Source organism: Dermacentor andersoni, chromosome 3, assembly GCF_023375885.2.
Source record: "Dermacentor andersoni chromosome 3, qqDerAnde1_hic_scaffold, whole genome shotgun sequence".
NCBI lineage: Eukaryota > Metazoa > Arthropoda > Arachnida > Ixodida > Ixodidae > Dermacentor > Dermacentor andersoni.
The window spans coordinates 107403887-107416995 of NC_092816.1; the positions used below are offsets into that span (position 1 = coordinate 107403887).

Sequence of the window (13109 nt, forward strand, 5' to 3'; positions counted from 1 at the left end):
GGACTCCAAAAATTCGGACATGCCCGATTATTCGGTCAGCTTCGCGGCACCGCCATTCTCCCCATAGACCATAATGTATAACAACTGCCGAAAGTTCGGACACCTTGCAACCTCTCGTCGGATTTTTCGGACTCTCCTTGAGCCAACTCGGTCGAGAGCACCGTGCATCGACTCTGACCGGTGCACGGTTCGACTTGCTGAACGCCATTTTTGTTTTGAACGGAGCTTCCTTGCTGCCCCACGAAGTGGCGCTACTGGAAATCCCCGCTCATCATCATCGTTTCTGCCTGGTTCGATAGAGTGGCTCTGCAGCAGTTCCGGTTTCAGCTTAGTGAGCCATGTCAAGACAATCCAGCAGCTGATTTGTTTCTTCGCGCACGACGCTGCGAGGCCGCGTTTTTTCATTTGTGTGACTGGTGTCGGCACGGCGGTGTTTGCTTTGTGTGCTGTGTCGAGGTTTCGGCGATCCAACGCGGCATACGGAAACATCGCGTCAAGTCTCTAATGGCGCCGACAGTGCCCGCGCAGACTGCGCTGCGGAATGCCGGCAAGCGGGTGCCGGGAGGCCTAAGATTTGTCGCCTTCCGATGTGCTCCCTACCGACGCGGAAAATGTTCTGCCGAGACTTGCGCAGTGGTTGCATTGCGATTCCGGACACCGTCTCATTGACAGTTTCAAAGGTGGTGACACTGCTGTACTGACATGCGCAGAACTCGACGACGGCGAGATCATTCGTCAGGTTTCTGCTGCACCGCCGGACGATGACTGAGTCGGAAGTTGACGCTCCATGTGCTACGCTGCCGTCGCATGCGGATCGTGTACAAGCAGTGGCTGTGCTTTCAGCCGCCTATAGTGACCGTACGACCCTCTCCGAGATTCAGGCTTATCTGACTGCACGTAAACGGAACAGCGTGCAACGGCGCATTCACGATTTCTTTAAGCCTACTGCCGAGCCCGAATAAGTGCGTGGAAATAAAGGATTTCATTTTTTTTTTCTTCTTAATCTGCTTTTTTGGACACCTGTTTATTCGGACATTTCTGCAGTCCCCGTGAGGTCCGAATAAACGGTCGGCGACTGTATTTGCATTCGATTCTAAAAATACATATCTGGATATTTTAGAATATTTGGTTGGATACGAACATTCGAATCAAATCAAATATATTGCTGGCTGTACGGGACCAAATGCAGTTCTTAGCATTGGTTTCTACCTAATATAAGAATATTGGGGCAATCTCGTGCTGAATTTTGCGATGGTTTCAAGCTGCTAGCGAAATTTTGTCTGCAAGGCATGCTTAGCCAATTAATGCCTAATACTTCGCGGGAAAGCCAGCCTCACAGTAACAAGGGGCACGGGTATTCAAATATTCAGGGCACATTTTTTCTTTCTTTCTTCTTTTTTTTTTCGGTGCCACCCCCAATTTTGAGTTTATTGCTGGACAGCAAGTACGATGAGTAACGACTGATACAGGGTCAAATTCCTCCAATTTTAGAGGCATTAGATGCGACATAATAAAGCACAGGCTGGTGAGAATGGTGACCTAGTGGGAATTTCTAAATTTTCCACATTAACATGAAGTGTAGTAAACTTGTGTTCAAGTTGCCAAGGGTCAGCAATTTTCAGCATGCATGAACCATACTTTGTATACCTGTAGTGACAGCATAACAGCTGTCGAAACACAGACTGACCAGGTTACATGCAAGCCCATGTGCCTGTTAAGCCTCTTTGGTAGCTTGTTGAATAAAAACAGTTATGTTTTGTCAAATATGCTATTTTCGGACTCAATTATACTAGCATACCTGCCCACAGTTCCTAATTATTGGCCAGCAGCTGCACGTGCAAAGAGCATAATCAAAATATAATAGAAAATGAGCTAGCTGTAGGTTTCTACCATTACCTATGGGTGGTGGTCATGTCACTGATACTCATTTTTCATAGCCCTTGATCAGATTGATTTAGAGCATGTAACTTTTTTGACTGTCTGGTTATCTTTCATGTTTGCTACAGGTGATATAGCTAATTTTTCTCCCACACATCAAATATATTTTCCAAGATCCAGTGTGGAGTACCATTTGCACAGGCAAAGGAACTCACCAAAAAATAAATTCTTAACTTGTTCTTGAGCTGTGCGCTTTCAATGATGCTGAAGTCATTAGCAAACTGCTAAAACTAAACCTTCAACTGACAGAAAACATCTAGCTGAGAAGCACTTTTGGGAGGCCACTGTAACACACTGCAAAGAAAACACACACACTTACAGAAAGCAAGGGAGATGATGATGCCCAGAAGGAAGGCAGTGGCTATGCTAAGGTAGTAGACGTAGTCCCGCACTGTCCGTGGCCACAGGGGGAACAGGCACACAGCCACAGCTCCCACCACTGTAGAAAAAGGGGAACCCATTAACAAAGTGAAAAATCCTTTAGAATGCGGGATTAACGAAAATTTCATACAAAATTATTCTCTCAGTGCTACCATTAAATGCCAATTAAATTTTGTACCTCGTAAAAAGCTTGGTTCCAGAAAGAGCAGCTACAAAGCAGCCTCTGCAACATTTTAAAATCTGATACAGACGAAGTTGTGTCGTAAAGTGTTCACAAAGAAAAACGCTTTCGACAGCGAAACTTGGAAAAATGCAGCCATTATTGCTCACCAGAAATGACGCACAACCTGAAACGCTGACGAGTAGCGCAACACTCGAGCATGATCTCCTATACAGGGTGGCACCCATGGTAAACTGTTGATCTCAGAGGCCATGTTCGGCTAATAGCGGAACATGGCCAGTGTTGGTGGCTTACGACCAGACGCCCATGTCGTCTGCTAAGGTACTGTCTAAAAGCTGTTAAAAGAAACTTCTCACAATTGACCAGTCCTGCAGCACTACCGAGTACTTTGATAATATATAGTACAAATATAAGTAAATTGATTAAAAGTGAAATTTCATTGCAGTTGGCCCTTAACATACTAGCTGTTCCTCAACACAGCTTTCGCAACAAATTTCTTCACTGGCCTTGAGGACACACCATCGTGCCACTGCTTGGAAGCACAGCCACTGTGTCAAAGTACAATCTGATCACAGTAAGCAGGATGCCATGTTTGAAAAATGTGCAGTCAATCTGGACCTAAAAGGTTGGGCGAATCCAGACACTCTCCTTTAAGTAAAAATTTCGGGTGTGGGCAATGGTGACACTTATAGTGAAGGTTGGCAGAATGAATAAAGTGCACACCGGATTTCGCTTAAACACACAATGCACTCACAATGCCGATTAAAACACTCGCAAAGGACCACAGGAAAGAAAAAGGGCACAATGTAACCAGCCAGTATCACACGTACCATGATTTTCGCATACGTTAGTGTGAACCAGCATGAATCTTCAGAGCTTAAACATTGCTCAATATGTTTACTACTGTGCCAACTTTGTTTACAGTGATTTCTGGCAGTTATCTATGTTGGCTGAAATTCTTGGCACTTTTGCTTTGGCTTGACAGAAAAACCTGAATAGCAATCAGGGGGTCATTAAATTGAGACAGTGTTTGTGGAAAGCAGTAGCTTTCTTTTAATTCAGCACAAAGCGAGCGATGAGCTCTTTCCTGTCCTGTGGTCACTTCATATCGTTTCGCGCCCTTTTGCACTATAACAAGATGGGATAAGCACAGTGGCAGCCACCAGTGCATATGGTGCATAAGTAGCTTGTGGGTCATAGTCTGTGTTTTTCACACTATGACCCACAAGCTACAGTCAGAGAATCTCGTTCACACGTTTTGAGACAAAACAAGATGAAAAACATACTAACCGGGAGAATGTATGATCTGAAGCCACTAAACAACTCTGCAAACTGAACTGTAGTTGGCATCCACATAATGAAAAGCACCGTGTGAATTGTTGCAGCACGAAGTGCCGGCCTGTGCCCATACGGTGGAGTCCGAGTCACTCAAGATGCACATTGTTGTTTTTACGGCTTTGGCAAGCTTACAGTCCTTGCTCCTTGAATTTGGCCTGGGTCAGCAGCCTTTTCGGGCAGAAAATTTTGGCGGGAAGTTTTGATGTGCCCGCTTAGCAGGAATCAAACTGTTGAGGCATGAGATGCTCATGCGCGTTAAGCTCATGGGGGCAACCCAAGACACCCATTGTCGTTTTGAAACAGCGATGGGAAACCAAAACATGATCGAGCTGATAGGTAACGCTGGAATATGATGCCATGATGCCGCCTGAGCGAAAAATGATGTTCACTTCACGTCGTCCGCAGCAGGCAATGGCGGCGTGTTTGTGTTATTGCCAACTGAAAGCGTACAGTACGCTTCGTATGCCACATGGACTGTGAAACAGATAGGTGAAGATGGTTATCACAATTGGCTGGCAGCAACAGTTGTGAATGGCAATGCTCCATGACCCATGAGGAGATCTGCTGGTACCAGAATAGGAAACCAAGTGCGTGGCGGCATTTTCTTCTGACACGGGCGGGTGAGTACTGCTGGAAAGTTGCCGCTGTAGGTGCCTATTGCTCTTGGAACAAGCCTGTGCCTCACACTTTTTGTTTTTATGGGATCCGGCAGCAGGAAACTGTTTCATGTGATTGCAATTTAGCGATACACTAAACGTTGGTGCTGAAAGATCGTGTCTTTCAGGAACATATAAACCGGCAATAAATAAGTGTACTATATTGGGTCATTTTTTACGTTCTCAATCGCGGATGTTGGCACCAGGAAATCGTACGAAATGCGATTTATTAACAAGCTCTACTGCAAATCGCAATGGAGGATTTGCTACCAGCCAGATCATTGCTGACAAAATAGAAGATGCACTTGTTAAGAAAAAGCACATCTATTCTGATCAAAATGTGCTGTGCCTCGTTGCCATCATGCCATGTAAATGCAGGTGCTTCAACATTCTGTACAAGTTCAGTTTACATTCCTTCCCAAACCTGTCGCAAGATTTTATAATTTGCGCACGATAACAAAAACCGTGGCACCAGCACAGGTATTGTGTGGTGAAATATGAAACAAGGGCAACATTTTTCTTGAATATATAAACGCATGCATGCTAATCCTAAACTTTTATTCGTAGCTTTCTTGGCTCATTCAACAATTTGACATTCGGATAATTTCGACATTTCTGGCAGTCCCATTAAACCTGAATGAACAATGCTTAAGAGTATACATTTGAGCTCCAGGAACGTTTGTGACATAGTATACTGTTGAAAACGACATTTATGAGTAAAGTGTAGTATTCGAAGCGAATATACAGTAAAACCACAATATAATAAACCTCGATTTAACACAATTCGCGATGTAATGAACTATTTTCATTTCCCAACCCTAGTTCTACTGAAAACCATTTTTTTTTTTTTTTTTCACTATTTAGCGAAGTAATTTTGTCACACAGTTTCCATTTAACGTTTAACGAAGTTTTCGACCAGTTCAAGCATGTACTTGGAGCCTGTATGGCTAATGAATCTAGTAGGCAGGAAACACCGCTGCGCCACGGTGCGTGCAACCGCTCACAGTGCCCGGGGAAACACGAGAGCTGCCGATTCACTCTGTGCAAAGCAGATGGGAAGGGAGCGAACAAACGGTAATGTGATCAAGCTCGTGCTGTGATGGAGTGCAGGGGCAGGGCAGGGGCAAGAACACATGTCTGGCTGCCTTTTCCTTCTAGCATGCACATCTCCTCCACTCCGCATATGAACCCAGGCCACGTGCTGTATCTTGAAAGTAAGCTCTCCACGGCAAGTGCAAAGGCTGCGCTGAGACGGATAGCGCCTCGATGCGCATTTGCATTGGGTTCCCATGTATGCACTGCTGGCAGTCACAATGTAAATTTTCCAAGACACAGTGCGAAGCAGTCGCTCACGCTGACAGCGCATTCGTGCTCATCAAGTGAACTGTTAAGTTTGCCTGAGTACGCACGACACCGATAGAACTAAAAACCTCAATTCAGGGCATTGATGCTATCGCCATCAACGTTCTGCCTCACTGGCAAAACTGAGTTTTTTTTTGCTCAGGATGAGTACATGTAGCGTCTTGCACTTTTGTTTATTAATTTGTGGGCACTGGCTGCAAGCACTAAGCATGGTCAGCTATGGCATCTACGATTTACAGCATCCTGTGACGCAACTCGTCACACGGTTCTATAAGCCAGCCCTAAAAACTTCGCTTCGCCAAAGTACTAGACAGTGAGCCTGGCAGTGATACCACGATGCAGACCTCAAACCCGTTCCTGTTTCCTGTCCAGGTAAACAGGTGGTATGGCAAGTGTTACTGCAACAATATCTGCCTAATATTACTGCCATGCCCATGGTTGTTTGTGTGAAATGCTTTCTCATGTGATTAGTTCTCTTTGATTCCTTTATTGCTTAGCAGTGATGTTGAAACTAATCTGGGGCAGGCAGACAACAAGCTAACAAAGCAATTAGAATCAATCGCATAAGACATAAGGGAAATTACGAGGGAAAATCTGTGAGAAATCAATAACTATCTGCAATCGATAGGAAGCTTGAAAAAGTTAGTGGTCTAGAAAAGCATGTTTCCAATTGCATAAAGCGAATAGTATAACTAGAAAACAGTGTGAAAAATATTAAAAATTGATGATCTTGAAAACAAAGTCAGAGGTCGAATCTTATCGTTTATGCAGTCCAGGAACAGCAGAACGAGTCATTTGAAACACTTTATGATATAGTGCTGAGGACAACTTTTAAGGATACTCTGGAGGTACAAATATTGAGAATTGAGCGCATTCACCGCCTTGGTAGAACCCTAAGAAGGTGCACCTAGAATTAGGCCAATAATTGTGAAGTTAAAAAACTTCAGCCTTGCTCCAAACTGAAAGGCTCTGGTTACTCCATAGGCGAAGATTACTTGTTCGGCATTCATGAATTAATAATTTTAAAAAAGTGGAAAAGAACCAAATAAATTCGCGACAGAGTAGAATAGGTTAGACTGATTGACGACAAAGTTCAGATAAATGGTTGTAGTTATGCTTGGGATGATAGCCATAAGAATATCATCGAATTTTTAAGAAATGTTGCTGTTTTGCCCAAAAGTCGAAGGATCGATTGCGATAGCAAATTAGCAGACAGTATACGAAGTGAGGATAGTACTTTTATAAGTCGTATTAACTTGTATACGTCCACTTGCTTATAACTAAACGAACAAGCAGGTTGTCAGCACGCACAGCAAACATGAACGCATCACACTCGATGACCGTGGTCAGTTGCTGTCAAAACACTGGCTTGAGGAAATGCGGCAGCAGCAGCGAGCAAAGTAAAAATACAAATTATAGGGTTTAACATGCCAAATCCCCGATCTGATCATGAGGCACGCCATAATGGGGGGCCCCCGGAATAACTTTGACCACCTGAAGTTAGTTAACGTCCACCTAAATCTAAGTACATAAGTGTTTTCGCATTTCGTCCCCATCACAATGCAGCCGCTATGGCCGGGATTTGATCCCGAGCGAGCGAAGTGATCTTCGTGCTGTCCATCGCTTCAATGCAACTGAGAGCCGCGGACACACAGCATGCACAAAACTACGAGCCGCCGACACATCTAGACGCTGCCCCCAACACGCAGCTGCAGCTGGAGGAGAACGCCCCCTGCCTGCCCTCCCCCCGGTGACTCGCAACGTAGGGTGCCTCATGCACTATGGAAATCTCCGTGCTTTCTCTTCGCTTCTGTCCCGTTCGTGTGGGCGAGATTGGGCCAGGATTGGCGGCTCTCCTCGCATGCTTGCGCTCGCACATACAGTGCAGGGCGTTTGGCGACGGTGTTACTACCCTTAGACTTTATGTGGAACCTCACGGTGACGGCGACAGCAGAAATGCGTTTGGAGTGTCTATATAATTGCTATCGTAATAAAGATAAACTGCCAGCAGTCCGGTTTTCCCGGTGGCGACGTCCTCAACGCTCCTGAATGTTAACGAGCGAAGTCTTACGAATAAGACGGACCAGCTGCAAGCTACTTTGTTGGCCTTCCAACCTCATATTATTACTGTGAATGAAATGCAATTGAATGCAGCTATATACGACCATTAAATCGTGCCGCTGAGCTATCCAATCGTTCGCAAAGATAGAGATACCAGAGGGTGATTTGTTGCAACATTCTTGTGGCAGGGAATTGATCATCATTTAGTCATGCCGGACATGCCTGCTGTTGAGGCAGTCTGGTGCAAACTTTATCTTAATGACGGTGTCATACACATTAGCGTTTATAGGCCACCGAATGCAGTAGCTACGTATCTGTACCCTCTTTTTGACTACGTGAATTTGCACGTGATCAGTGGAAGGATAATTACCACGCTACTATGGCCTGACCTTGTTGTGATTTGTTGATAAGTGCTTGCTAACAAGATCTACCAGGAATGCTTTGGGAAACTGTGAAGTTGTTTTTACTATTGAAGCTTTAAAGCCTCGAATTAATGAAAGTCTCGATTTAACTAAATTTTCCACTGCAAGTACAACTTCGTTATCGCGAGGTTTGAGTATACATCCTATCATCACCACAGAACATGTGCATGAACACATACATCCTATCCAATGACCACAGAACATGTCAGAATGGCCCCCTAAACAAACAATGCTAGCAAAACAACAAAGCACAAGACTTACCAAGTAATGTCCCAATAATCCATGTTCTCAGTGGCACTGGATCATATATCCACACGTACGGCTAAGAATTGGTAGTAGAGAAGAAAAAGAAAACAAATTGCAGCAACACGGCAAGTCACAAGTCAAGCACATGGCAATATTAAGATCATGCTTTGGTCCTCACAGTTCTTGTTAATGAATGAAATCTACACCATTGCACTTTAAACAAGTTCGTTATTTATACTGAAAAAGCATATCTGGTAAATATTTCGGAATACACATGTTACAGCACTACATGGAAATAGCTGTCGCCAGGCTGCTTGACCTCTGCTTCCAGCACCCAGTAAAAAAAAAACCTAAATGTGGGGTTTAATGTCCCAAAACAACACTGGGGCTATGAGAGACACTATAGTGGGGGATCCACAGGTCAACTTAGACCACCTGAGGCAAGCGTGAACACAAACATAAATCTAAGTACATACATAAGCGTTTCAGCCTTATGGCCCTACTGGAATGCTGTTGCTACATATGGGAATCAAACCTGTGAACTCATGCTCAAAGACAGAATGCCATAGCCAGTATGTAACTCCGGCAGATGTCTGGTACCTATTGCGCGATGAAAACTGTTTAGAGTAGACAAGCCAGGAATAGAATCTGCAATGCTGATGTTGCGCACGCCACACTGAGAAACAAAGGCATTAAATCTGCAGTTACTGATATCAGCCCAAAACGCAGCAAGAAGTAGCACAACGTTCCCAGGATATGAACTGAAACATGAAATTCCTAACCAAGCGGCAGCACAACAAATAAAATCAACAGATTAAAGTCAGAACTGCATAGCTGCTAACATATAATGCGGAATACAGGTCGCGGCGGAATATAGCTCGACCCCCTTACATTGATGCAAAGAAGTCAACATAAAAAGTATAAGGCACAAAACTTCGTTTTATTCAGTGGTGCCACCAGACTCGTCGCTTGCTCATTCCTTCGAGGTGCCTGAACTCTCGTCCGAAGGCGACTGCTTCTCACTGGCTGCGTCCCACAAAATGTCACCCTCCATGCCATCCAAAGAGATGATAATGCATCACTTCTTGAATGCCCGCACCACCATATCGTCAAGCAGCAAGCGCCAAGCCTGTGACACCCAGGTGGCCACAGTGGCGAGAGGCGGCCTGCGCAGCCGGCCAGTTGGGGCCATCAGGTTGTTGCTGGCCATCCACTGATTATACTGTTCAAGGACACGGTCTTTAAAGGGCGTGTTGAGCACAACATCCAGTGGCTGAAGTGTTGACGTCATGCCTCCCGAATGACGGTGAGCTCCGTCCTCCCGTCGCGGAAAGCCTGCTTCACACCTGTGATCAAGTGCCCGCGAAATGCATCCTAGACGAGCATGCTCGGACACCGTAGGAGTGCGCTGGGTCGCCAATTCCAGATGGTCTTGATCCAATTGAGCATGAGGGCCTCGTCCACATAGCCCTTTTCGTTCACGCGAATGACAACATTTCATGGGAGAGCCTCTTTCGGCAGCGTCTTCCTCTTGAAAATTATGTATGGGGGCAGCTTTCTGCTGCCTGGAGTACACGCGAGCATCACCGTGAAGCGCGAATGCTTGTTCCCTGTAGAAAGAAGTTTGACTTCCTTCGCACCGAATTCGCACACTGTGGTGGACAACGGCATGTCGAACCACACCGGCGTTCCATCAGCATTGCCAATCTGTCCCAACATGTAGCCATGCTGTTGCTGGAATTCGACCAGCTTGTCCTCGTATGCCTCTGGCAGCTTCTGGCAGATTGATGTGCGCCGTCGAAGTGCAAATTCCATGCATCACATGAAGCAAAGAAACCAGTAAATGGAGCCCTTGAATTGTTCTTCGGACAGTCAGGATTCTCAGGCACTCTCGACAGCTTTGATGCAGATGAGTTCAACTGTCACTGGCAAGGATCTGGCACGATGCTCGCGGATGAAATCCGCCATCTTGTCTTCGAGCTCCAGGTGCACCGCGCGGCACCCGCGAAAGGACGTCTTTCGCGCGTTGCAGGCAGACAGCTTGACTTTCTGCGTTCGCCAATAACAGAGGCTTTCTTCCGAGACGCCAAAGTGCCACTGGGCGGACATGTTCCCATGCATTACAGCATATTCGATCACTTTCTTTTTAAACGCCACAGTGAACTGACGTCGAGTACTGGTACTCATTTTGCGGGTTGTTGGACAATTAGCAACGCCAGGAACAATTGCTGCACAAAAAGGGAAGATGGCGTCGGTCCAACTGCGCAGGCCAAGTCAACGTTGAGCCGCGTCGGTTACCATGGAGGCGATAATGATGCGGATGCCAAAAGGTCTGCGCTCCGACATGTTGCCAGACGACTATTCAGGTTGTGCCAAGGGCCGGTATATAAGTCGAGGGGTGAACTTTCAATAATATATTTTTGAAAAAACCTTGACCTATATTCCGCACTATACAGTAGTCATGCAAAAATTCTACACCAAACAGCTATTGAAATGCTGCCTTCTGAGCCAAGGCTGTCCAGTCAGTTTCCGACTGCAACAAGAAACCTTTCCCACCATCTGTCCTCCCATCTGCTGTACTGTTTGCGAGGCGAGACAATGATCCTCCACATGTGATGACAACAATAGAACAAAATATGAAATTTCAAAGCACAAGAAATGCAACAGGTCTGAAACATTTCTTTCATAACAATGCTGATGGATGGCATTTTACTAAACAATGTTTTTTTTTTTTTTTCTCGAATAGAGACTTTTTGTAGGGTAACAGCTTCATCAAACATGTTAACAGATACAAACACAAAGCTTCCTTTGGGCAAAGAAGCACAATAGTAGTTCAACTCCAGATGTATTAAAAAGAAAAACCATTGCTTAAATTTACAAAACCTAACTGATTAATTGATTGATTACACTTAATGTCCCAAAGCAACATTGGGGCTATAACAATGTTGTATAGTGGAGGGCTCCAGAATATTTTTGGCCATCTAAGGTTTCTTATAGGGGCACAGAACACTCTTCTAGCTAACTGCAGAGTGGCCTCACTATGAACGATGTCGCCTCGCTAATCTCGTGCCGTTTCAATCCTTCAAGTGTAAGTGGAGTTAGACACCAATGACTGGCTTTCTCTCTCCGTTCATCTCCACTAGCATGTTGAAAGTTACACAGGGGATGGACAAGGTGGCATAGCTCCTCCCAAAAGCCGAGCGTCTCGCTAGGCCTGAGAGCTCGTCGCGGCGCTCCATGTATATACACAGTATACTATACACTACGCAGCAGACGCAGCTAAGCACAACTGTTGTGTGTAGACTAGCAACGCAAAAATGAAATGCTTTTTCTATGTTTTTGAGAATGCAGACATATATACATATTTTTCATTTATTTAAGTCAAAATTAGCCATAATAGTATTATAGAGAATGTTCTCACAATTACAAAATCTGCCACTTTTTACCGTTTTTGACATGACTATAATTTTCCTGCGGCATGCAGTTCAATAACATTTGGCTCACAGGTTCACAGGGGCCTTTTCTACAGATTGGCTACGTTTTCTTACAATGTTCGAAAGGTGTTTCAGGGCCCCCTATCGTGCATCTAAATCTAAGCACAACAAGCATTTCTCAATTTGACCGCATTGTAATTCACACACTGTGGCTTCAAATCGAAGCTACAACTTTGCTTTTAGCAGGAGAATGTGATGGCTATTAACGGGTGTAGGGAGTTATTTAAAAAAAATAATTATCTCTTTTGACCAAGAGTACTTTGGGCTCGTGACCCTAGAAATCGGGAGTTTTCACTTCCCAACAAGAACTGAAAGACCATAAAAGATGCACACAACGCACATACCTCGTTGGCATCCACAAAATACTGGTCCAAATGCATGTCCAACTTGAGCTTCTTCTTGATCTCTTCCACCTCCTGGGTACGTAGTGCAACGAAAAAGAAGTCAACTAATTTGAGGAAACGTGTGAACTTCACGATCCAGATGTCACTAAACAAAGCTGGGGGTCTTTCAACTTTTTTGGCTTGTGGGGGTCAGATTTCAAGAAGTCCTAGGGGTCTCACATATGTTTATGCTCTCCACATTAAAAATCGATAAAGAGCACAAACACGCAGAGCCCTGTGTGAGCTCCACCGCATCAGCACTCAGCGTTTAGCACTCCATCGCAGCCACTCCACTCGTCTGCTGCCTTGCAGCAGGACGCAATATGTCGCAGCCAGACATGTTGCCAGTTGCTACATTTGCGGCCCACAACGTAACAAGGACAAATCATTGCAAAAAGAAAGTTTGAGATCAACCCTGACCGCAGAGCTCTTGTCAACACGGAGCACACTGTAACAGTAGCAGCCGACACTTGCTCTGTGCCAGAGGTGCTTAAGCGCAGTTAGAAATTGTTTATGTGCATTCTCTTTCTGTTGCTTGCTTTATATAGAAGCAAATTAATTTGAACTATTACAAACTACATTTGTTCACCATAAAGTTAGAATTATCGATGAGGCGCCCTGGGCAGCCAATCGGATACCTCACCCTA

At 45.0% G+C, this 13109-nt stretch overlaps 1 protein-coding gene across 1 annotated transcript in view; it reads right to left on the reverse strand.

The window, feature by feature from the left end:
• Positions 1 to 13109, reverse strand: part of Trp1 (translocation protein 1) — a 52739-nt gene that overhangs the window by 25923 nt on the left and 13707 nt on the right. The window contains exons 5-7 of the mRNA XM_050186669.3: positions 12424 to 12495; positions 8601 to 8661; positions 2258 to 2377 (exon numbers count right to left, since the gene is read on the reverse strand). Coding sequence (XP_050042626.1) covers positions 2258 to 2377; positions 8601 to 8661; positions 12424 to 12495 — 253 coding nt within the window. The remainder of the gene's footprint in view (positions 1 to 2257; positions 2378 to 8600; positions 8662 to 12423; positions 12496 to 13109) is intronic.